We start from the raw sequence: 25,430 nt of genomic DNA, 5'->3' as shown, positions 1-25,430 counted from the left end.
AGTAATTGTGGTGCCCAGGATGTTGTTGTTTAGCCGCTAAGTCGTGTCTGACTCTTTGTGACCCCGTGGACTGTAGCCACCAGGCTCCTCGGTCCTCGGGGATTCTCCAGGCGAGAGTACCAGAGTGGGCTGCCATTTCCTTCTCCAGGGGATCTTCCCGACCCAGGGATTGAACCAAGTCCTCCTGCATGGGCAGGTGAACTCTTGACTGCTGAGCCGCCAGGGAAGCCCTGTGTGCACATGATGTGGGCTCTTTTATCGTTAGGGCTTCAGGGAACCAGATATGGTATTTCATTGACTCCAAGCCGTTTGTAAGGTACACCATTATTTTATACACTACTAAGAGGAAGAAATGTGGTTGTAAGCCTCATTCTGACTTAAGACTTGTTAGAAGAAAGGAGATAGTGTGCATCTTAGAATCGGTAAAGTAGAATGTGACGTACTTGGGAAACCACAAGCCCCTCTTGTTACAGGGAAGGGTTATAATGAAGCCATGGGTTAAAAGAATTATAATGGAACAGTCCTTTAGACCTTATACTCTGTAAAATTTGTTTATAATAGAGTTTAACATACGATGCCTGTACTTGACATGTGTTTGTGATGAAGATGACACTGATGACTTTGTTTTAAAATGCAGTGTAACTGTATCAGAGTGGAACGCACTCTAGTCTGGCCCCATGTTGTTTTCAGCGTACCTATTTCCAGTCTTATATATGTGGGTGTTGCAGATCAGTTCAGAAATCTTATTTTTAAGCTTCTATGTACTTTAGTGATTTCCATTTTGTGCAGTCCATTAAATTTCGTACTTTATGCCACAGTGACATTGGTGTGGCTTCCTCATTTGAGTTCTTTTTTGTCACCCTTTCTTGTGTTAGAGAGTTCATAACCCCTGATGCCAGCTAGCCAGTTACATGCGTATACACCAGCCACCTATTATCCTGTGTTGAGTAGTTTTAGGATATTGTGGTAGTAATCGGTGTCATCACCAAGTCTGGTGTTGACTTAAAAAAGTAGTCACACCCTAAAAGTTGAGAGTTATGTTTTACTTGGTGGAATTTTTAGGACTTTAAGCCCAGGAGACCGCATCTCAAGTGACCCTATGAGAACTGCTCTGGTGAGGGGAGGCGGGGGACAGGTTACATAGAAGTTTTGTAACAAGGGACAGGTAGTCTGAACATCAAAAGATTATTGTTAATTAAAGGAAGCCAGATAACTCAAGGAATTTATTGCAAGAGTCTGGGCTTACTGAAATCATTCCTTCATATGTGTCTCAACTATCTGGGTCCAGTATCCTGTGTTTTCCACATCTTGAACTTTCTTGGGACTCACTGTAGGGAGGGGCTATAGTTTGATTGCTGCTAGATCACAGGCGTTCTCTTTCCTGAGTACCTTAGGGCTTAGGAACTCACATTGGAGGGCTGGGATCTCTGTGACTGAGACATTCTTGTTTACTGATGTGACAAGAAATACTCCATTTCTTAGTGAAAGTCTCTCAGTCATGTCTGACTCTTTACGACCCCATGGACTGTCCTGCCAGGCTCCTCTGTCCATGGAATTCTCCAGGCAAGAATATTGGAGTGGGTAGCCATTCCTTTTTCCAGGGAATCTTCCCATCCTAGGGATCGAACCCAGGTCTCCTGCATTGCAAGCGGAGTCTTTGCATCTGAGCCACCAGGGAAGCCCAAGAATACTGGAATGAGTAGCCTATCCCTTCTCCAGGGGATCTTCCTGACCCAGGAATCGAACCAGGGTGTCCTGCATTGCAGGCAGATTCTTTTCCAGCTGAGCTCCCAGGAAAGCCCATTTCTCAGTGGGTCACAATGAACCAGAACTCTGCCTACCAACTTCAAAAGAAACACCACAGTGGAACACTGGGGCCTGAAGGAGAGAATCGGTTAAAACATAGGTTAAAATGAATCTTTCTTCACCAATGAGAATTCAGTGAAGAACAGCTCCTCCTGCGATGGCGCTTCCTTCAGTGGCATCATTTTGGCAAATGAAATATTTTTTGCCTGTAGAAAGCTGCTTAGATTTGGGGTGAGGGGGAGGGGGATACATGTCCACTTAGTGTCTAATCACTTGGAGTATTTACAGAAAACATGCTTAAATGCTTGTTGATCAGCTGCAGTATTTCAGATATCTAATGTCTCAACTATCTGAAAAGGAAAGAATTTTAGGTCTCTAGCTGATTCATGTTGGTGGAAGGAGTTGTCCTGTGGAATTCTCGGTGTTGGATGAACAGTGTTGAAATAGTTTTGCGCTTAGAGGGTGGTGTGTGTGGTCTGGCAGGCTCTGTTCCCCCTCCTTCCTTCCACTCGTCGTTGCGGCCGAGTCAGGACAGGCAGGGCAGTTGCATGGTTAGCACGACTGCTTGTAACTGGTTTTTAACTGGAGGGACAAGACAGGATGACAGTTATAGTTTGTCTCCACTCATTCTTAAAAGAATGGAGTTTTATCCAGCTGCTGCAGATCAGATGGGGGTATCTTTAAAGTGTTACTTTGTCCAGGCACTGCCAGAAGAAGCAAATAAAAGCAAAGGGTAGCAATTTATGGTGTGTGGACTGTGCAGGAAAGCTGAGTGCATCCAGAATATTTCAGGGAGGGGAGTGCCCTCTGGCTTATTTGTGCTTTTACATAGTATGCTTTTAATTCTGTTTCTGAGGCCCAGTTAGATACTAATCCTCCCTTTAATGTAATTTCAATGTGTGCTATTAAGAAAATAAGTAACACCATATGATGATAGTTCAGAAAACTTTTAAATCCAGGATTAGATGATTTGTATCCCTCTCTTCTTGAGGTTTTCAGTAGAGCATTACCATTTCCTTCTAAAGAAACTCACTTATTGGATCTATTGAATCATTATTTTAAAGTGTTTGGTCTGTTGCTTTGTAGTCTCATCTTTTTGAAGGCCATTTTGCAGGAGAGTGGATACACTTACATTTTCCTCAATGATCTTTGGAAAAAGTGAATATATTCTTGGCACTGTAGAATTATACAGATGTCTTCCTTTCCTTCCCAAATACTTTGTTTTTAGCTCTTTTTTCTTTTCTTTTTCCTTCTAGTAAGATTAGTTTGATCATTTAAAAACCTAGGATACTTTTCCAGTTGTAATGCAGACGTCTAAAATTTTCCCTTTAATCATTTTCAGGTCATACTTCCACTTAGGTGTCTTGACACGTGTGTGTGCTAAAGTGGTAGATTTTAGAAACATCCATTCTCTAGGATTCTGTATCAGAGTCTCCTGTGAGAACTAAACTACTTTCAAGGTAGTAATTGGTTTTTTTTTTTCTGTTGCTTAACAGAAAACAGCAAATTCTATTAAATTCACAATACTTATGGTGATAGCAACTCACATATCATACGGAGTGTTTGAATGTTAAGATTCTTTTAAGTGAATACAATCTTCTCACCCTCTCCATTTTGTTATTTTAAAAATGTATCCCTCTTGGTGAAGATAGGTGCACAGTGACATCTGGATGAGACAATACTTGAGAACAGTCTGCACCTGATATAGTGACAGCTTTCTATTAAAGCAACGGTTCCTTAAAACTAAATATTTGAAATTTAAAAAATTGATCAGACATAGCTACCCATATCCCTTCGCCCTTTTTAAGTCCATCACACACACACACACACACACACACACACAAAAGCAATCACTTTTAAACACTTACCAAAGCAGTTAAGCCCTCCTCACCATCATTTTTACAGTTAATGAAAGGAGATATAATGAGATTAATTTTTCTCCATTTTTTAAATGTCTCCTGGGATCCTTTGGAAAACATTCCAGAGTCTGTAGATTTATTCCTGTCTTCACTGTAGGTGGACAGCTTCGTCTGTAGGAAAGGAAAGACGCCTTCCTTTCTCTTGAAGAGGATGTGTGATGTTGCTTCTCATTGAGTAGATGCTTCTTATGTGGAGAGCAGTTGATTGTGAAAATGTGTGGTGAACACAGATGGAACACAGAATTCAGGATTGTTTGATCTGTCCTACTTCTCTCCTGGTACTTCTCAGAGGTCCCATAGAAGCCGTATGGGAATTGTATATCCTGCAGGTAGTCCCCCAAGAAATGTTGGAATATTAGAGCATGGTCAGGAAGGTTTTTAATTCCTCTATTTTAAAAGATTTTTAAATTTCAATTTCATTTTTTATTCCTTTACCTCAGGTGGCAAATTATGACTGATGGGTCTAATGGGTCACGAGACAAGATTGGCTTTTGTATTTTTAAGTGATTGAAAAGAAAAAAGCAAAAGCAGACTTAATAGCTTATAATGTGACCATTTTAATTAGTAATTTTTTTTTTTTATGACACAACTGGGCCCGTTTGTTTCAGTATTGTGAACAACTGCTCTCCAGTTACAGCCACAGAGCGCAGTAGGTTGGAAGAGACTCTGGTCCGCTGATGGCTTAGCTGGTAAAGAATCTGCCTGCAATGTGGGAGACCCGGCTGTGATCCCTGGGTCCAGAAGATCCCCTGGAGAAGGGAATGGCAACCCACTCCTGTATTCTTGCCTGGAGAATCCCAAGGACGGAGGAGCCTGGCCGGCAACATTCCATGGGGTTGCAAAGAGTCGGACCTGACTGCAGGACTCACACTTTCACTCTGACTGTGGTCCACAGAACTAAAGCATTTACCCTCTGGCCCTTCTACAGAAAGTTGCCAACACTTGCTCTGTTTCATTTACATAAGTGCAAGTATTTTTTGCAAATACTTTTCTTTAAATACCATACTTTTATTTGTAAACATTAGAATAACTTCCCCTTGTGACTTTTAGCTATAGCATTCTTTAGATTTCAGCATTGTGTCATTTTTCTCTTTTACTGCTCTGGGACTAAAAATTTCATCTATTACATTCTGATCTTGAGGGCATCTGGGTTCTCCAGAGAAACAGAACCAATAGGACACCATCTGTCCATCTATCTATCTACCTGTCTGTTAATATCTACCTTATGTGTATATACTCAATTGCTCAGTCATGTCTGACTCTTTGAGACCCTGTGAAGTGTAACCCACCCGACTCCTCTTTCCATGGGATTCTCCAGGCGAGAATACTGGACTGGCTTGCCTTGCCTTCCTCCAGGGAATCTTTCCGACCCAGGAACTGAACTCAAGTTTCCTGTGCTTGCAGATGTGTTCTTTACCTCTGCACCACCTGGGAAGCTCACATATCTACCTACCTAAGATAAGTAACTATCAGAAGGAATCGGCTTGTGCAGTTGTGAAGGCTGAGAAGTTACAGGATCCGCAGTCGGCAGACAGGAGACCCAGGAGAGCCAGTGATATGGTTCCAGTCTGAGGCCACAGGCCTGAGAGCTGGGAGAATTCAGTGATATAAGTTTCAGTCCAAATCTGGAGGCAGGTGAAGACCTGAATATTCATTGGAAGGACTGAAGCATCTGAAGCTGAAACTCCAATACTTCAGCCACCTGATGCAAAGTACTGACTCATTGGAAAAGACCCTGATGGTGGGAAAGATTGAAAGCAGGAGGAGAAGTGGACAACAGAGGATGAGATGGTTGGATGGCATCACCAACTCGATGGACATGAGTCTGAGCAAGCTCCGGGAGTTGATGATGCACAGGGAAGCCTGGTGTGCTGTGGTCCATGGGGTCGCAAAGAGTTGGACACAACTGAGTGACTGAACTGAAACTGAAGATCGATATCCCAGCTTGAAGACTGTAGGCAGAAAGAGTGAATGCTGCTCTATTCAGTACTTTTTGTTCTCTTCAGATCTCCCAACTGATTGAACAAGGCTCACTCACTTGGGGAAGGCAAATTGCTTTACTCTAATGCTAATCGTCTTTTCCTATTTGGAACCAGTCTGTTGTTCCATGTCCAGTTCTAACTGTTGCTTCCTGACCTGCATACAGGTTTCTCAAGAGGCAGGTCAGGTAGTCTGGTATCCTCATCTGTCAGAATTTTCCACAGTTTATGGTGATTCACACAGTCAAAGGCTTTGGCATAGTCAATAAAGCAGAAATAGATGTTTTTCTGGAACTCTCTTGCTTTTTCAATGATCTATCAGATATTGGCAATTTGATCTCTGGTTCCTCTGCCTTTTCTAAAACCAGCTTGAACATCTGGAAGCCCACAGTTCACGTATTGCTGAAGTCTGGCTTGGAGAATTTTGAGCATGACTTTACTAGCATGTGAGATGAGTGCAATTGTGCAGTCGTTTGAACATTCTTTGGCATTGCCTTTCTTTGGGATTGGAATGAAAACTGACCTTTTCCAGTCCTGTGGCCACTGCTGAGTTTTCCAAATTTGCTGGCGTATTGAGTGCAGCACTTTCACAGCATCATCTTTCAGGATTTGAAATAACTCAACTGGAATTCCATCAACTCCACTAGCTTTGTTGTAGTGATGCTTTCTAAGGCCCACTTGACTTCACACTCCAGGATATCTGGCTCTAGGTAGTGATCACACCATTGTGATCATCTGGGTCATGAAGATCTTTTTTGTACAGTTCTTCTGTGTATTCTTGCCACCTCTTAATATCTTCTGCTTCTGTTAGGTTCATATCTTTTCTGTCCTTTATCGAGCCCATCTTTGCATGAAATGTTACCTTGGTATCTCTAATATGCAGAGTACATCATGAGAAACGCTGGGCTAGAAGAAGCACAAGCTGGAATCAAGATTGCCGGGAGAAATATCAATAACCTCAGATATGCAGATGACACCATCCTTATGGCAGAAAGTGAAGAGGAACCTAACAAGCCTCTTGATGATAGTGAAAGAGGAGAGTGAAAAAGTTGGCTTAAAGCTCAACATTCAGAAAACTAAGATCATGGCATCTGGTCCCATCACTTCATGGGAAATAGATGGGGAAACAGTGGAAACAGTGTCAGACATAATTTTTTTGGGCTCCAAAATCATTGCAGATGGTGATTGCAGCCATGAAATGAAAAGATGCTTGCTCCTTGGAAGGAAAGTTACAAACAACTTAGATAGCATATTAAAAAACAGAAACATTACTTTGCCAACAAAGGTCCGTCTAGTCAAGGCTATGATTTTTCCAGTGGTCATGTATGGATGTGAGAGTTGGACTATGAAGAAGCTGAACGCCGAAAAATTGATGCTTTTGAACTGTGGTGTTGGAGAAGACTCTTGAGAGTCCCTTGGACTGCAAGGAGATCAGTCCTGGGTGTTCATTCGAAGGACTGATGCTGAAGCTGAAATTCCAATAGTTTGGCCACCTCATGCAAAGAGTTGACTCACTGGAAAAGACCCTGATGCTGGGAGGGATTGGGGGCAGGAGAAGAAGGGGACGACTAAGGATGAGATGGTTGGGTGGCCTCACCGACTCGATGGACATGACTTTGGGTAAACTCCGGGAGTTGGTGATGGACAGAGAGCCCTGGCATGCTGCGATTCATGGGGTCACAAAGAGTCAGACATGACTGAGCGACTGAACTGAACTGAATGTTAATCTCATCCAGTAAGATTCTCAGAGACAGACCCTGAATGTTTAACCAACTACAGTGTCTGGGCACCCAGTGGTCCAGTGGAGTGGACACGTAAATTAGCCATCACAAGGCCTAAATGTACTTCAAATCTATTTTTTAGACTTCGCCTTCTTGAAAAGCCTCAGTTCACGTGGATATTAGAATCATCTATTGATTCTCAGTTGATTCATTTAAAATTGCTGTCTGGGAGAAAGCATTTTCCTCTACCCTTTTAGTTTCTTTTGGCTGGTCTAAAATTAACATGAAATGAATTAATAGAAAATCAGAAGTTTAATAACATGTATACATGGTGGAGACCAGGGAAAACTGAGTTGCCAAAATGGTGGAAGCTCTCACTTTAAATACTATCTTCAGCTAAAGACAGAAGGAATATGAGGGATAGTAGTTTGGGATTTCACAGGGGAGGAAGGGGGAGTTCCTTTGGAGGCAGAAGAGCAAATGTTTGGTAAATGTTTTCTGGGCCTTGCAGTGACAATGGGATACCTAGAGGAATTTTAGCAAGCAGATTTTGCTGAGTTCCTCCCTATCTACATATCTGGTTCATACTACTGTTATATATGGTAATAGCTCCTTCTGAATAGACCTCCTGTAAATTCTTCAGGCAGCAAAGAGGGGAGATCAGGATCTTTTGCCCTTGACTGTTTCCAACTGGAAATAATTAACACACCAAAGAGACCTTTGGGGTCACAAATTTTGTTTCCTTATATTGCCATTTGGCCATAACTGAGTTAAAAGTGGATTGAATGGAGCGGTAGTTTCTTTATACTTTTGGTATAGAATTGGTAGTATTTTCTTCTGGTTTAATTAAGTGATTGTTGTTTGTTGGTATACTTCATTCTCCTGTGGCCTTTCTGTCTTGCACGGAGTGTTCTAATACACAGGCTTAGTCATTTTGACAAACCATCAGAGCCCTAGAGTGGCTAGTTGGCAGCAGGGATTAGTGATTCCCAGAGCAATTTGCAAAAGCCAGATTGATTGGCATGGAATTTTGTCAACAAGCTTCTTAGAGCATGTCAGAGAGCTGCTGGGGTGAAAGGGAGGTGGAATTGTTTATAGTATCAGCTCCTTACTTACCTTTTATATGACCTTGAACAAATCTCTTGACTTCATCTGTAATGCTGTAGGGCTATTGGGAAGATTACATGAAATAAGAAAGTGTGTGACTTACTCAGCTGTGTGCCTTATTACCTAGGTTTTGCTAACTGGCACAGCCTTACACAAATGGTGAATAATTGTTCCTATGGCTTATTTTGTTGATGTAGAATGGTGCTCTTCTAATTCACTGGATGTAGCTTGAATTCACTTCTCAAGGAAAGAGTGACAGTATCATTTGACCTGTGTTTTTATCCATCATCCTACAGTTGACTGATTCTAAGACAAGGTCTGTTTATTTAGGCCTGATTTTAGCAAAACTCCATAAATTAAACCAAAGTAGATGGTTGGGCTAAATGAAATGTTTAAATTACAAGAAATTTGAAGAAATCTGGTGTGTCAATCAGAGATCCTAATTCAGGCTCCCTCCTTCAGTCTAGGTTACTTACGTAATTAGTGTTTATCCAGAATGATATTTCATTGGTCAGAGCAAGCACAGTGGCCCTGCTTGCAGTGGACTCTGATGGTTATGCACTTTACACATTAGCAACCGATGATATGGGTAATCATTGATCTAATACATGGGAACTTGTTTTGACCTAGACTACACTTTTGGGTGGCAGGGGGGAGAGAAAAATGTATTTCACAAATATACTATTTTTTTTTTTTTAATCTTTAAAAACACTCTCCTCCCACCCATATTCCTGTTTTGGTAAATGGCTCTAATTTTTATATCTCTACTTTTTAATGAATATGTAAGAACAGTTATAAAATTCTCACCTCTTACTCTGAATTAAAGAGCTCTGAATTTCTAGCAGAGGCCTTGTTCTCCCTTTTGATGTGGTGTTCATTTTCTCTGGATCTGTTTTACCTGCATTTGATTGTTGGAGATTCAGCCTGAGGTATATACCAGACTCCATTAAGATGTTCCTTCCCCGGGACAATTCTGTGTAAACGTTTTGTTTGTTTTTAATGTCCTTCTAAGAAGACAAGTTAGGAATGGTTTGGAATTAGCACATTGTAAACAGATGCTCCTTGATTTGCTCTCAAATATTTTCAGTATTCTTTCCTTATGCCGAGCTACACTCTTGCATCATTAATTTGCTTCGTAAGCAAACTAAAAATGTGTTTGTGGCTGAGATTTTATGAGGTTTTAGAGATTTTATTAAATGTTATTCTCTGAGAAATTCAATGGAAAACATGAATTCAGCTAGACTATTGTAGTTGCTTGTATTGTGGTTTTACTAGTGGGAAGTTTAGAAGCAGGCTGGTTAGGCAGACCAAATGAGGGGCAGTACATGAGGCAGTGATTGTAATGTACAGGTGTGACCTCCTTGGCAGGTAATGGAAACCAAGAAATAGAACAGCAGGTGTCTTCTGCTCAACTGCTTATTATACTCCATAGAAATTATCCCAGGCCACATTCAGATAAGAGTGAGGATATTTTGCAGTATTAGTGTGTGTGTTATGAACGTAGTGTTCTATCTTGCTGGAAGTCAAAAGAGGATTTATAACTAGTTGGGGTTTTCATTTGAGAAGCCAAGTTTCCCCACCCCCTGCTTTTATGTGGTGGCTTGTGGCTGCTTGTATCTGCTTCCTTTAATGTTTTCCTGGCTTGTGGCTAAGTTGTTTAAACAGATATATAACATTGACTTTTCCTATTATATAGAAGGTATTCAGATAACTCATAAAGGAAAAGAAATCAATAATGCTTAGGTCAGTACTAGTATAAATTTTGATATTTTCTTCAGGGTAGATTGAGCAGAAGGAAGTGAGTTCACATAAGAAACACTGGTTCTTTTTTTATGCTCACCATCCCCACCCCGGATAATTCCTTACTGGTGAATAAGGAAACTGGATGTTTCACTTCCTTTCAGCGTCCTTCAGGGATCTGCTGTTGTTTTTATTTGAGCCATTCTGTGAATTACATGATCAGACAGCAACATTGAAACATCCGGGTTAAAATACAATCCAAAATAAAGAAATATATATTTTTTATGGGTGTACTTCATTAATCAAAATTTTCTTTTGAATTCCTTTCCTGTACAAGAGATTGAGTAAACTGTGGAAGGTGTCTAGCTGACCTTGAGCGCGGATTTCCTATCAAACTCATATACTTGCTTTCCTAATTTTTAGAAAAATTTTTTTGCCTATCTTGAGTTACTTCTTAGGGGAGAAACACACAAACCTGTACACAGATTTTTTTTTTTCAGTACCTACTTGTTGTTATTAGAATAATATAAAATTATAGTTTGTTTATTTGGTGTATAACGTACACTGTCGATAATCATAATTGCTGGGGATATTTAAAATGGCAATTCTATACATCTAAATATGTTCTTCCACAAACTTATATTGAAAACATGAAGAGGAAGAGGAACCCTGGTACTAAGATAAGGTGCCTTTCCTATAAGCGCTTATCATAGTGACACCTTTCCTATAAGTGCTTATCATAGTGACACCTACTAAAAATGAAATGGCATCATATACTGGAGTGAGCCCTGAAGCAGGAGCAAGCAGACATAAATCCTCGCCCCATTTCTCAAGTAATTTGTCCCTGACTAGATAAGCAGCTTAAGTTCTTTGGATCTCAACTGAAAACTGAAGGTTTGGAACTAAATATCAAAAGTTTGTTACAGATGGGTAATCACTGAAAACAACAAGGCATTATCTTCTGTCCACATGCCTGATGGCTGGTTTTTCAGCGATCCTTCAGTTAGGGAGCTGGGGGACAGAGCAATTTTAGATACGCCCTCCTCTCAGGAGCTTTTATGGTCCAGTGGAAGGAGACAGGCCCAGTGCTAAGGTTTTTTCCATTAAATTTTAACATTGGTAGAATACATCGAAATATCATGACATCTATTTAGTTTAATATATACACTCCAAGGGCTTCCCAGGTGGCGCTGTGGTAAAGAACCTGCCTGCCAATGCAGGAGGCATAAGAGACCGAGGTTCAGTCTCTGGGTTGGGAAGATCCCCTGGAGGAGGGCATGGCAGCCCACTCCAGTATTCTTGCCTGGAGAATCCCATGGACAGAGGAGCCTGGAGGGCTACAGTCCATGAGGTAACAAAGAGTTGGACATGACTGAAGTGACTTAGCACGCACACACACTCACTCCAAATTAAACTCAATTCAGGGAGGAAGGCTCGCTCTAGACCTAATGATATTTGCCTTTTCTTTTGATTTTAGGAGCGTATTGAATGAAAAGTGCCAGAGACTGAAAAACCAACCATGAGGGTAGCAGGTAAGATACTTAATTCAGTAGGAATGGTTTTGCTTTTTGTGTAACCTGTTTTGCAATGACTGAATGAGATTATAAAAAAATAATCATTTTCTATATTGAGTGCAACTGAATATAACAAACTAAATCGTTATTTAGCCTTTTTACCTTTTCAGGTAGTTGGCAAATCACAAATGGAACGTTTAGTGGATTCTGTATAAGTTTTGGGGGGGTACTTTTGTTGAAATTATTTATGCTAAATATTTTAAGTTGGATTTTTTAATGTTTATGTTCTTATACATTAAGCTTGTTTGCCTTGTTTTATGTATATGTGTGTGTGTATGTGTGTATGTGCACCCCATCATAGCCACTGCCATAGAACACATTCACATTTTACACAGACATTTCCACTAAGTAGTGTGTGTCCATCCTAGGAGAGACCTCGTCATTTCTCAGAATCAAGATAGTCTTTCTTTTGATTATTATCTCATCAATAAACAAAATATTCTTACTGGAACATCTCTAAGAGTATCGGTCTAAAAGTACATTATTTAAACCCAGAATAAAGCAAGTTTCTCTTTCTCATATAATTCTGCATTCATTCTAGTTGAAATTAGCTTTGTCATCTAGTCCATTTTTCTGATTCTGACAAATAATACCAAGGTTAATTGATGCATAATTGTTCACTGAATGCTGATTTTATGTTTGGCATGCTTCCTAGTATTGGTCTCAAGGGGACTACCGTTAATGAAGGAATAGGAAGATTAGCTATTAGTTTATTGATTTTAGACTAATTAATCTCTTCTAATTAAAAAAGAAGATCCTGGTTGCTTTGAAATGTCCTTATAGCCATTATTCTTACAGTGAGACATTAGTAAATATCTCAAGTTTATGTTTCTTGGTTTATGAAAAACAGGGACACGCTTGGACTAGAGCAATCCATGAAGGAAGAGGGATTCTCGTGGGTGGAGTGGGAACCATGGTGTGCTGTGGGTAGGCCCTTCCAAGTCCAGAGGTGGACGGTGACCGCTCTGGAGGAGCCCCTCTGCAATAGAAGGTCCATAACTCTGTCATCATGGAGGTGCTGCTGGTGTTCGCCTGCCTGCCTCTCTCAGGGATCTTCTGCTTATTCCCTTACCAGTTAGTTTCTCCACCTCCAACTTCTCTGTCTCTTAGAGCTTTTGTTTTCTCCTAGCTCCCTTAATGGTTTCTTATAATTGAGTAGGTCTTGATTTAAAATTAAGTTCTGTCGCTAACTAGTTATGTGACCTTAGTAGGCAAGTGATCTAGATTTTTCACCTTGGTTTCCTTATTTGTAAAATGAAAACAGTATCTTGATAGGCTGCGCAAATGATATTGTGCTTATAAAGCATTTAGCTCTGTAGTAGGCCCTCAGTAAATGGTGTGTGTATATGTATTATATTTATGTATGTATATATAAATATGATGTAGATAGTTTGTTTAACATAGACTTATGTTTGGTATGGAATTTAGTCTAGAATGTTCGTATATTGTGAACTTCGTGTTTTAATCGTTGTAATATTTCAGTTGTGAACAGCCAAGGTTTCATATATCTACTTTAAGGAATGGGGAAAGATTATTTGCACATGCCCCTGATGCTTAGAAAATGAGATGTTTAGACCATCATGTGACATATAATCTTCTAGCCCTTGGTCTTAAATGATCAGGAAGAAACATGCCACCTGTTAATCATGCATCTGTTTAGCAAACATATGTTGAGAGTATTACATATGTTGAGAATATGTTCAAGGCACTCTGCTAGACCCCGTGAGGGAAGAGTTCAAAGAGCCCAGTGGAATTTTACTTCCTCACATAGATGACCCGTAGTCAGTCTTGAAAACAGGAGGCAGTTTTGGGAGGGGGAGAAGGTACAGCTCAGGAGGCAGGGATGGGAACTGATTAGTAGGTAGGCTTCCTCCTTGCCATCTCATTTCCATGTTTATGGAGCGTCATAAGCCCTTCTGATTAGCATCAGTTCATTCACTTCCCTCCCCTGTAAGGATGCATTCCCAGTCATTTCAGGAGTGTAAAATTAGGATGAACACAGCTCTTCTTTCCTCTTCCTCACCCATTACGTTGAGTTTGGCTAGTTTCTGCGAAGAACGTGGTGCTTTGGTGTTAGTGACAAAGCGTGGGCTGTGTCCGGACCCCGGGGCTCCTGTTCTTGAGCTGCTGCTAAGAGAGCGGTAATCTTGGGCACTTGCCTCGGTTGGGGACTTTGTTTCCTCAAGGATAGTGAGATGACTGCTGATCCCTCCCATCAGTGTATGAAACTTTTAGTAACCTGAGAGGGGAATGGAGATTATACAGACAAATATTAATATTGTTTCTGAGTAACCTAATGAGATGTCTCTGAAATTCTAAAAGTAAGAAGATGCGGTTTCTTTCCAGTCATTTTCGCTTCTGTTCCTTTCTCATACTTTCACTTGCCAAGATTTGTCTAGCTGTGGAGGAGAAAGACAAGTGATGATTCATATTAAGCATTAATTAGTTAGTAGCAGTGCTCTTTGTAAGGCACTCAGAAATGGTTAAAGACAGGTATGGAAGGCTCAGAGTGTTCACAGAGCTTACCATGTAACCATTTTATGAAGCAAATGAAGTAGGTGCTGAATTAAGTCCTGCAGGAGTGGGGGAGGCATGTCTTAAACTTTGGTGCTAAGTGTGAGTGGAGATATTATTGTTCACCATGCCAGGAGCACTTGTGTGCTCCACGAGATACGTGGGTTGGTGAGGACAGTGAACGCTTTACAGTTCAGTTGAGAACTCCCTGCCGAGTGGACATCCCGTCTGTCGCCTTAGTGTCTCCAGAAGGTTCAGTATTTTTGCATCCTCTGCGTCCAGCACTGCCCTTTATAATTGAAAAGCACTGGAAGTGAGTCATCCCACATACTTGGTGTTGGTATTCCACTAGTCATGAAACTTTTGTGTAGTCAGTCAGAAGTTGATAGCAGGTCATTTTTTTTTACATGTGAAAACTAAGCAGATGACTTTAAACAGCCCTGTGTCTAGGTTGCTAGCCATTCTCTTACTTCCTTGATTAGCAAAGTCAATCACATTGCCTGTTGGTACACTTTTTGTTGTAACTCAAGTAAAATTAAAATCCAATAATAAGTATTATTAGATATTTAATAGTCTTAGGAAGTTTTAATATACACTTATACTTTTTCGTGGTAATGCATAATACAAAGTTCTGTGGGCTTATAAGTTCATGTTTAATTGTTTCTGCCCTCTATATAGGTGCTGCAAAGTTGGTGGTTGCTGTGGCAGTATTTTTACTGACATTCTATGTTATTTCTCAAGTATTCGAAATAAAAATGGATGCAAGTTTAGGAAATCTATTTGGTAAGTTTTTATTTTTTTCCCCCTTGAATTTCATTTGTGATGAGATTGTCTTTGAATTTTTATGAGTTATCAACATTGAGTCGCTCTGCTGTTTAGTCTGTCTAGAAAAGAAAATGTAATTATATTGGTAAGTGCTATTCATTAGAATGTTCTAAAATACACAATAGAAAATCTTACAATTAATTTGATATAAAGCATGAATCTTCTATTCAACATTTTGAATGTATTTAATGGGGCCTATTTTATGTGTGCCTAGGGGATGGAGAGCCTGGCAGGCTGCCGTCTATGGGGTCGCAGAGTTGTACACGACTGAAGTGACTTAGCAGCAGCAGCAGGGATGTTAATCATGGCATTTTAAATGCACATTCTAGAAGATATTTGAATTGGCTGCTTAAAAACTTGAAGCCAATTCTAACCCTCAATTAACAAGTGATTAGGAATCATGATAAAACATTTTGAATACCAGCCATTGAAATCCATCTTGCTTTTCCTACCCTTGTTTTCTTTCTGCAACATTTTTCTTTTTACCAGTTTATTTGATGCTGTGTTGTAAATGTCCCACTATAAGCTGCCTTACTTCAGTTTTAAACAAAATCTTTCAAGTTGATAAAATAAGTTAGCATTTGAAATATTTGAATACGCTTTGGCTGAGCACTGTTTAAAGTATTAAAAAATTACTAATGAAAGGTCAGACTGTGAAATAGAAACAGTGTTTTGACTTAGTAGGCAGAGATCAGATAAAACAGCCTTGAGTTCTCTGGAATAGTTGATGAGTTTTGCTTTCTATAAGTTAGTATTTGGAAGGGATCCCCAAGACCTAATACACTCCCTCTCACATCTAGTTTCAAGACTCCCTTAAACCACTGTTTTTCCAATTTTTTGATGTCAGAAGAATCTCTAGGGAATCTTGATAAATGCAAGTTCTGCTTCATTGTCTGGGATGGGGCCTGAGAGTCTGCATTTCAAGCTCCCAGGTGATGGCTGACTTCCTATCCAGAGACCATGTACTGGGTATTGGGCTTTAGACAGTTCTGACATACAGTCCTTAATTTCTGTACATATTTGTTTTTATATATATTGGGCTTTAGACGATTCTGACATGTAGTCCTTAATTTCTGTACATATTTATTTTTATACATTTTCAGGTGACTTTTCTTACAATGACTACTTAAAAGGGCTTCCTTGTATTGCACTGAATTCTACCTTTTATACTCCCAAGTAATTTTAGTCCATTGGTCTTCCTTCTACCTGTTGAATCTCTCACATAGTTAAGCTGTGGTCCTTCTCCACCAGGTCATCTTTGTCTAAGGTTTTATCTTATCAATTGATGAAATCCTCCCTTTGAACCATTCTTCTAAATGTGCTGGTTATTTTCCTCCTAACCATCTATTTTTTGGTACTCAACTTAAAGTGAGGTATACAGGATCAAGCACAGAATAGTTGTTGCGAAGTGTAGTGAGACATGTCTTGACTTCTGGGCTGTGTTCTGTTACTGCAGAGGGCCAGCCTGGCTCCTTTGAGAGCACAGCTGGTTTCAATTGAAGGGTGGGGCAAAAACAGGGAAGGCATTTAGGACTTGTTCAGTGTTGCTGTGGAAACAGTGTGTTGTAGCTAGTTCTTCTAAGAAAGGTTATGGTAAAGGAAGATGGTTATGGAATCCTAACTTAAGGCCGAAGGAAGTTGAACATTTTTTTTTCCTTTTTGATGTAATGGAGAGGTTTTGGCTTGTCTGTAGTCCTTGGATAAAAAGTCAGTGAATTACAAATCAACGGGAAGAGACTGAACTTTCAGAAAAGGAGGATCCTTAAGAGAATGCGACAGTGGGATCATTGGTACAAATGAAAAATTACTTTGGGAAAAAACCCACTGTTTTCAGAGAGAAGAGATTGGGTGAGGTCACAGTGTTTTCCTGGTTTGGATCATCATCTCCAATTTGGATGGTTTATTTGGGCATCTCAGAGATTTTCCTGTGTCTATTTCTCATCTTTGATATCTGCCTGTGTAAACACTGCCAGAGGGATTCTCTCAAAATTCTTGAACCTTCAGTATTTCCAGCTACTGGAGAGTAAAACCTAAACTCCCTACCAGGATAGTGCTCAGTCCCAGCCTGCTTCTATCTTCCTGACCTGTACTTCCCCTTAAACCCACCTGCCGTGTCCATGTGCATGTGACCTACAGACACAAACCCTCAGCCTTTGTTCATGCTGATTCCTTTTTGTTCAGTATTGAAGTCATATCCAGCTCTTTGCAACCCCATGAACTGTATGTAGCCTGCGAAGCTCCTCTGTCCTCCATTATCGCTTAGAATTTGCTCAAATCCATGTCCATTGAGTGGGTGATGCTCTCTAATCCTCTCAACTTCCGCCTTCCCTTTCTTCTTCTGCCTTCAGTCTTTCCCAGCATCAGGGTCTCTTCCAATGAGTCGGCTCTTTGCATCAGGTGGCCAAAGTATTGGAGCTTCAGTATCAGTCTTGCCAATGAATATTCACGGTTGACTTCCTTTAGGATCGACTGTCCTTAGGACTCTCAAGGGCCTTCTCCAGCACCGCAGTTCAAAAGCATCAATTCTTTGGTGCTCAGCCTTCCTTATGGCCCACCTCTCATATCCATACATGACTACTGGAAAAACCATAGCTTTGACTCTGCTGATTCTTTACCCACACATCTTTCTTTCTCTCTCCCCTTCATCTGTTAATTGTTCTCATTTTTCAAAACTGCACTAATGCCCCTTCTTGGGAGAAATGGTATTTGAGTCTCCCTGTTTTCCCTGTTAGAGTGTTTCTCCTTTTTCTAAACTGTCAATTCTAATGTTTAGAACTTATATCTCAATTTGACCTGATTTTATTCTGCCATAAATTATAGAATCTCTTTTCTTTTATTCTTTATCATGTATTTGGCTTTCCTTACTGGAGAACAAATGTTGGGAGCAGTAATGTCTTGCTGACTCACCCGGCATCTAGCACCAGATCCTGTAGATAGTACATGCTGATTGAATGGAAAATGAATGTAGATAATTGAAGATTAGGAGTTTTATGTAGAGAAAGAGCATTTTCAAAGTAGTATTTGTTTAAAGCTGTGTTAGTTGACAAGCCCCTGATCATCAGCTGTGAAAACACTGAGCTGCTTTAACTAAGGCAGTTGTCTTTATTCATTTTCATTTCTCTTAATGTTAGGAACCTGCAAGTGTTTATTGTATGTGTTTTAGCTATTTAGTTTAGTCATTCTTTGGGCAGATGGTTTATTTTGTTGTCATAATTGAAGTTGTACTCTGTATCCATCTACACAACCTTATTGGATTCCAATCTATTGAATTGGTGAGAATTTAATTTGTGTGGTTATTTTTAATTCTAATTTAAGAATAATTGAGCAGAAATGGAGATGTGGTTGTATTTGTCATTTATTGAGCATCTAACTTAAATTTAGCTTGACATTGTTTCTATAATCAGTATTTTAGAGGGCCTCTTTGGGTGGTGAATTTTCCCCATTTGTCAATTTGTTGATTTAATAACTTACTTAATAGTTTATATAAATTTACATTTGAGTTGATTATATAGTACTGTTTTAAAAAAATAAGACAAACATTTCTAGAAAAGACAAATGAAATTTTGCCTAAAATTAGTTGAATATGGAAATATAAATTGATATTTTTTTAAGCAACCTTTAACAAAACTTTTAAAGATAATTTTAGATTCGTGTGCATTTGTAAGAAGTAATATGGAGAGATTCTGTATACCCTTTACTCAGTTTCCCATTGGTAGCATCTTAAATTCCATTCCAGTGTCACACCAGGACATTAATGTGGGTACAGCCTACAAGTCTTAGTTACGATTGTGGCTTAATACAGGATTAGTTTTCTACATGGATACTTAACAAAAGTGTGCTGAAAGTTGTCCAAATTATTTTTACATATATTGTTGCAGTCAATCCTTACTATTCTATTGAGTTAATTTGTTTTTACCTTTTAAATTTAAACCATTGAAATAATATATATGTAAATCACTTGAGCTATTATTAAAAGCTAAAGTACAAAATAATTATATTAGATTTATTTAGCCTGACTCATTGGAAGACATTCACTGAAAAAAACAAACCAGAAGTGTTTGTTGTTTCCTTGAAGTGAAAAACTGGGTATATTGAAAGACCTTAAGAATTAAAGCCATCAAAATAGTTTGAGGAATTAAAGTTGCAGAAAAGGAGGTATTTTTGTGTTTGTATGCTATGCCCATTCTCTATAACCATCCTGTTTGATTTATGAAATTTTATCTGTTTACCCTCCAGGTGTTAAACATTCTCAGAACTGCAGGCCAGATAGAGGGCTTTTGCTTATACATATTGGATAAAATTAGTTTTAATCTGAAAAGATTTTCACAAAGGTTTTTCTTTTTTCTCCTTTGAGCATCTTCTCCCATTACTTTTACACAAATTAAATGGTGGTAATTTGCTCAAAAGTTATTTGCTTAAAAGTCTGATGATTAAGAAACATTTACTCCAGATTGTGTCCCAGTAAAGTTTTTAAATTGAATAACATTATTATTTATTTATTAATCTCTCTCAAGTTTCTCAGTCAAACCAATTTGATCATTTTAGAGGCTCATCTGTGATTTTCCTTCTACCTCCTTTTCATCAGCCACACTCTTCCTTTGAATGTTAGCAGATTATTGATGTCTCTAAGGTTTCTCTCATCAGCCCCCTGCTCATTTTAAATCCTGTCTTTGCACGACCTCATCATTTGCCAGTTTTCCAGTTTATATCTTTGTCCCTGGTCTCATTTACCTGGCTCTTAGACTTCCACCCAGATCATCTCAAAGTATCTTAAAATGAACAGGTCCACGGGGAACTCAAGCACCTATCTCACACCCTATCTCCTTGCTAGGCAACAAACATCATGAGTGAGAGATGGTGTTTTTTTCCCTTTGGCTCATGTGAATGGATGATGAAATGCTTCTAAAGGTGGATGTCTGAGAAGTAAACTTGATTCCTCCCTTTCCTTCACGCCTCCTTCGGGTCTGTTCCGCAGTCTCGTCAGTGTTGCTGCCTTAGTAGTTCTGAGCCCGTCGACTACTTTCAAACCCACAGTCACTACCTTTGTTTCAGCCACTACCTGTTTTTTCCTGGATTACTTTAGCAGCGTCCCTGTCCTTGTGGACTCATCTCGAATCTTGAACCCTCTGAAGTCTATTCTCCACTCTGCAGTCAAAAGAATGGTCCTGAAAGCTCCCTATCCTGGCTTCCGGCTCCTGGATTTTGTACTGGATTTTGTACCTCCTGTGATCACTAGACCTCAGACAGTCCCATTTGGGGGGGATGCAATATGAGTTTGGGTGCTCGAATGAGATATGGCTTTGAAAACTGACTCTTATCAATGACTGTTTATGGATAGGACAAATCCAATCGGTGAACCTATCTGATGTCAGTTTCTTTCTCTTTAAAACAGAAGTGTTAGTGTTAGTTGCTCAGTCGTGTCCGACTCCTCGCAACCCCTGGCTCCTCTGTCCGTGGAATTCTCCAGGCAAGAATGCTGGAGTGGGTTGCCATTCCCTCCTCCAGGGGATCTTCCCAACCCAGGGATTGAACCCCAGGTCTCCTGAACTGCAGACAGTTCAGTTCTTTATGTTTTAACCACCAGGGAAGCCCCAAGGTGATGAGCAAATCAAAGTACATGATAAAGTACTTGACAGAGTGCCCCACGTATGTGAATGAGCTGTTATGTTACCTGTGTTCTGATCCCATTGTCGTCCACGTATCTTTCTGTCATAAGTTAGGTATACAAGCATTCCTGATTTGAACAGCGTTCTAACACCTGAGCCTGATAGTATGTGTTTGTTTAGGTCTAAGTGAAATTGAGACTTTCTAGTCTACATGCTGTTAATCACTGGTTGCTAGTTTCTCTCTGGTTTTCATTTTCTTATTTACAGAAGTGAGAGCTTTGGACCAGATGATGTCTAGAGTTTATTTTTCCCTTTTATGGTATAATTAAGGAAATTGAAAAATGAGCCCCAGCACCTTCATTTACCAATTGATCGTTTTTTATTTTCTTCAAGTCTTTGTCCTTATCCATGCGTGTTCTTAGTACTCACAGATAAAGTTTATCTTTTGCTTTATTCCATACATTAAACTTTTCCCATGTGACTGCATTGCCTTTATGACTTCAGTGGTGCATAGTATTCTGAGTATTCTGTAGAGTTGATGACCTTCAGTTACTTAGTCATCTTCCTGTTTTTAAACATTTACATATTATTTTTAGTCTTAGCATTCTGTTCTATTCTCTCTTTCAGAACTGGTTTTTACAGGAAATTCAGTTACCGAAACAGAACAGAACTAAAAATGAAGTGTCTATTTATAATCAGACAGCTAGCAAGCATTTATGATACCACATGCTTATTAGCCAAATCCGGAAATGGCTATCCACAATACTATTGATTATCTGTATTGTATTCTCAGGTGGCTTCAGTGTTAAGGAACCTGCCTGCCAATGCAAGAGCCTCGGGTTCAACCCCTGGGTCAGGAAGACCCCCTTTAGGAGGTCACAGCAACCTGCTCCAGTATCTTGCCTGGAGAATCCCATGGACAGAGGAACCTGGAGGGCCCCAGTCCATAGGGTCTCAAAGAGTCGAACACGACTAAAGCAACTTAGCACATATAGCATGGGCTAGGATCAAATGTTAGTGCTTTTAAGAAGCTCTCAGTGTAGATTTCTAGGTTAAGATCTACTGCATTCAGGTTAAGATTGACCAGGAAATTCTGGCTTCCTTTAACTGATAAATGATTAAAAAAAAAACAACCCTCTTAGTAATGACCTTTTTTTTTTTTTTTTTTCCTAATTACACCTAGTACATTGCAATTTTAGGGAAATTAAACCTTCCTACCACCACTGGCCCTCTTGTGTTCTTCCCACCAAATCTCTCAGCCTAACCTCTGAGATAGATTCATGTATATTATCCAGGACTTTGTGTGCACATCTGTACAACACTATACAACAGCAACAACTTTTAAATACCTTAATAGTCACCAAATATATATTTGAGGCCATATAAAGGGAACTTTGAAATACTTCATGATATCACTTACATGTGGAAAAAAGATTAGCTCAGAGAAACAGAGGTGAAATGGTGGTTACCAAGAATTGGGAGAGGATGGAAGTCATGAGATGTTGCTCAAAGGATACAAACTCCCAGTTGTAAGATTATCAAGTTTGGCAATTGAATGGACAGTTCACTTCAGTTTAGTTCAGTCGCTCAGTCATGTCCTACTCTTTGCAACCCCACAGACTGCAGCATGCCAGGCTTCCCTGTCCATCACCGACTCCTGGAGCCTACTCAAACTCATGTCCATCACATTGGTGATGCTATCCAAACATCTCATCCTCTGTTGTCCCCTTCTCCTCCTGCCTTCAATCTTTCCCAGCATCAGGGTCTTTTCCAATGAGTCGGTTCTTCGCATCAGGTGGCTAAAGAATTGGAGTTTCAGCTTTAGTATCCGTCCTTCCAATGAATATTCAGGACTGATTTCCTTTAGGATGGACTGGTTGGATCTCCTTGCAGTCCAAGGGACACTCAAGAGTCTTCTCCAACACCACAGTTCAAAAGCATCAATTCTTTGGTGCTCAGCTTTCTTTATAGTCCAACTCTCACATCTATACATGACTACTGGAAAAACCATAGCTTTGACGAGACAGACCTTTGTTGGCAAAGTAATGTCTCTGCTTTTTAATATGCTGTCTAGGTTGGTCATAACTTTCTTTCCAAGGAGTAAATGTCTTTTAATTTCATGACTGCAATCACCATCCGCAGTGATTTTGGAGCCCCCCAAAATAAAATCTGTCACTGTTTCCATTGTTTCCCCATCTATTTGCCATGAAGTGATGGGACCTGATGCCTTGATCTTAGTTTTCTGAATATTGAGTTTTAAGCCAACTTTTTCACTCTCCTCTTTCACTTTCCTCAAGAGGCTCTTTAGTTCTTCGTTGCTTGCTACCATAAGGGTGGTGTCATCTGCGTATCTGAGGTTATTGATATCTCCCAGCAGTCTTGATTCCAGCTTGTGTTTCCTCCAGCCTGGCATTTGTACAGTGTGGTAATTATAGCTAGTAATATGATTGGGATTTACATTTATAATTACTAAAACTAAAAACAAAATGTAAAGGTAAAAGCAAAATGCTCTACCAGTAATAAAATAATGCCCCCATAATTTCTCATGATTGTTTATAGTAAATTATGTAGCCTAAAGTTACTTTCTCACTTTTCCTCTAAAGTAATATTCGTGTTTTATTTATTGTATGCTAAGTAATAATTCAAGCACATTTAATAGACCTATTACCTCTATACATGTTTAAAAGTGATACTTGCCAATAGCCTTATTTTTTCTAACAAAAATTACTTTTTTTTTCCTTAGCAAGGTCAGCATTGGATGCAGTTGTACGTTGTAAGTATTTCCTCTCAATATTTTGCATATAGCTTATTCTTTTTCTCTTAAGTTATAAGGAAACTATTTGATTGGACAGCTCAATATTTTGGGTGTTTATTTATAATGGATATTTTGTTCCATTAATTTTTTTAGCTTCAGTATTTTAAGAATAGAAAGTACGTAAAAGGAGAATTCCTAGTTAGACTTAGTTTGTGAGCAGATATTTGGTGATGCATCAGGCATATGTGGAGTGGAAATGGAGAGTAACAATCCTAAACCTCCCACATCCTGGATTTGTAAAATAAACCTTAAAAATAATTAGATACATCATATTTGCCCTCAGTGACAATCATATTACTTGTTCCATTTATATTCATTTTTAGTTTGTTTCCTAGGAGTTTCTGTTTGGTTTGTTTGTGGTTTTCTTTTTCTTTCTTTCTTTCTTTTTTTTGAGATTCTTTGAAACTTTCAGGAAAATAAAAAACCTAGCATGTAGTTTAGAAATATATATACATACACACACACACATATATATATATCTTGGTGTTTGCATAATGCCCTTTGTGGTTTGAGATCTGAAGCAAAGTAAACACAGAATCTGTTAACAGTTTTTTCTTTGAAAAAAAAAATTTTTTTTTTCTCTCCAAAGCTACAAAACCTCCCAGATATAAATGTGGAATCTCGAAAGCTTGCCCTGAGAAGCATTTTGCTTTTAAAATGGCAAGTGGAGCAGCCAATGTGGTGGGACCCAAAATCTGCCTGGAGGACAATGTGTAAGTGCTTATCAGTTTGGAAGTATAAGGAGCACTGTTAAATTTTAGCAAGTTGAACCTGAGTTTACTGGATCTTTTGAAAATGTATTGAGCATACCTTTACTAAAGAAAAGTGATTTCCGTTTCCATCGTGCAATTTCCCCCACTCATTTAAGGAGTCTTAAAGTTCTTAAATTTTGTACTAGATTGCGGTAAGAACACCACATTTATCCAGCTTCACGTATAGATGAGAGATTTCCTCTGAATGAATTTTCCGGATCCCATCTGATAGTCATAGACACAGATGGCTATTTAATTTTGATTCCTAAGTAATAGGGGAAAAGTTAATCCATTTAAATTAATTAGAATTAAAGTCCACTTCCTCAGTCATACCAGCCATATTTCAAGTGCTGATAGCCACATGCAGCTTGTGGCTACCCAGTGCAGCAGCAGAGGTGGAAAGCGTTTCCGTCACTGCAGAAAGTCCAAGTAGGATTATTTTCGTCAACTAGACTGCCCCAGATAATGAATGCTTTATCTTACAAACCAACATCTCACATTTTAAATGTTTGAATGCTGCCTGCTGAAGTGTGAAATAGCCCAGTAATAACCTCAAGTCCGTCGTGGCCCAGAACTGCTTGCCACTAAACTGAATGGTTTCCTTTATCGAGATGCTCTGCAAAGTATACCTTTTAGGCTTTTTTCATCTCCTTACTCCTGTGTCACTTGTCGTGAAGTTCTTGGATTAGAGAAACATTTTTTGACCCACTCAGTCTAAAGTTGGACACCTCCCCCTCACTTCACTCACCCCCATCAGTATTCATCACACCCTTGCCATCACACATGCTCTGGACAGTGTGTGCCATATTTTCTAATTATTCTAATTATCATTTCTAAGTTCCTGACTCTGAAGTCACAAACCCTGCTTTTTGTTGGTTGCTTCTAATCGGGTCTTGTCTGAAAAATTAGATACATGATAGGCTTTACATAAAACAATATATGTGCCATTTAATTATATAAAGAGTGAGGTAATTTTACAGATAGGAGGAAATGGGGCAGTATTTCCCAGCTTTTTGTCTTTTCTTTTTAATATAGAAGCGCTAACATTTTTATCCTTTTCCCTCTTTTCAGT

At 39.3% G+C, this 25,430-nt stretch overlaps 1 protein-coding gene across 1 annotated transcript in view; it reads left to right on the top strand.

Moving 5' to 3' along the window:
- The window catches only part of FAM3C (FAM3 metabolism regulating signaling molecule C), a 52,283-nt gene that overhangs the window by 5,277 nt on the left and 21,576 nt on the right, over positions 1 to 25,430 (top strand). Inside the window, exons 2-5 of the mRNA XM_065939226.1 lie at positions 11,750 to 11,804; positions 15,039 to 15,143; positions 23,535 to 23,564; positions 24,196 to 24,319. Coding sequence (XP_065795298.1) covers positions 11,792 to 11,804; positions 15,039 to 15,143; positions 23,535 to 23,564; positions 24,196 to 24,319 — 272 coding nt within the window. The 5' untranslated portion in view covers positions 11,750 to 11,791. The remainder of the gene's footprint in view (positions 1 to 11,749; positions 11,805 to 15,038; positions 15,144 to 23,534; positions 23,565 to 24,195; positions 24,320 to 25,430) is intronic.

This window comes from Muntiacus reevesi, chromosome 6 (genome assembly GCF_963930625.1).
Source record: "Muntiacus reevesi chromosome 6, mMunRee1.1, whole genome shotgun sequence".
Classification (NCBI taxonomy): Eukaryota; Metazoa; Chordata; class Mammalia; order Artiodactyla; family Cervidae; genus Muntiacus; species Muntiacus reevesi.
The sequence above is the reverse complement of the archived record's forward strand: the minus strand, read 5'-3'. Positions and strand labels throughout refer to the sequence as shown.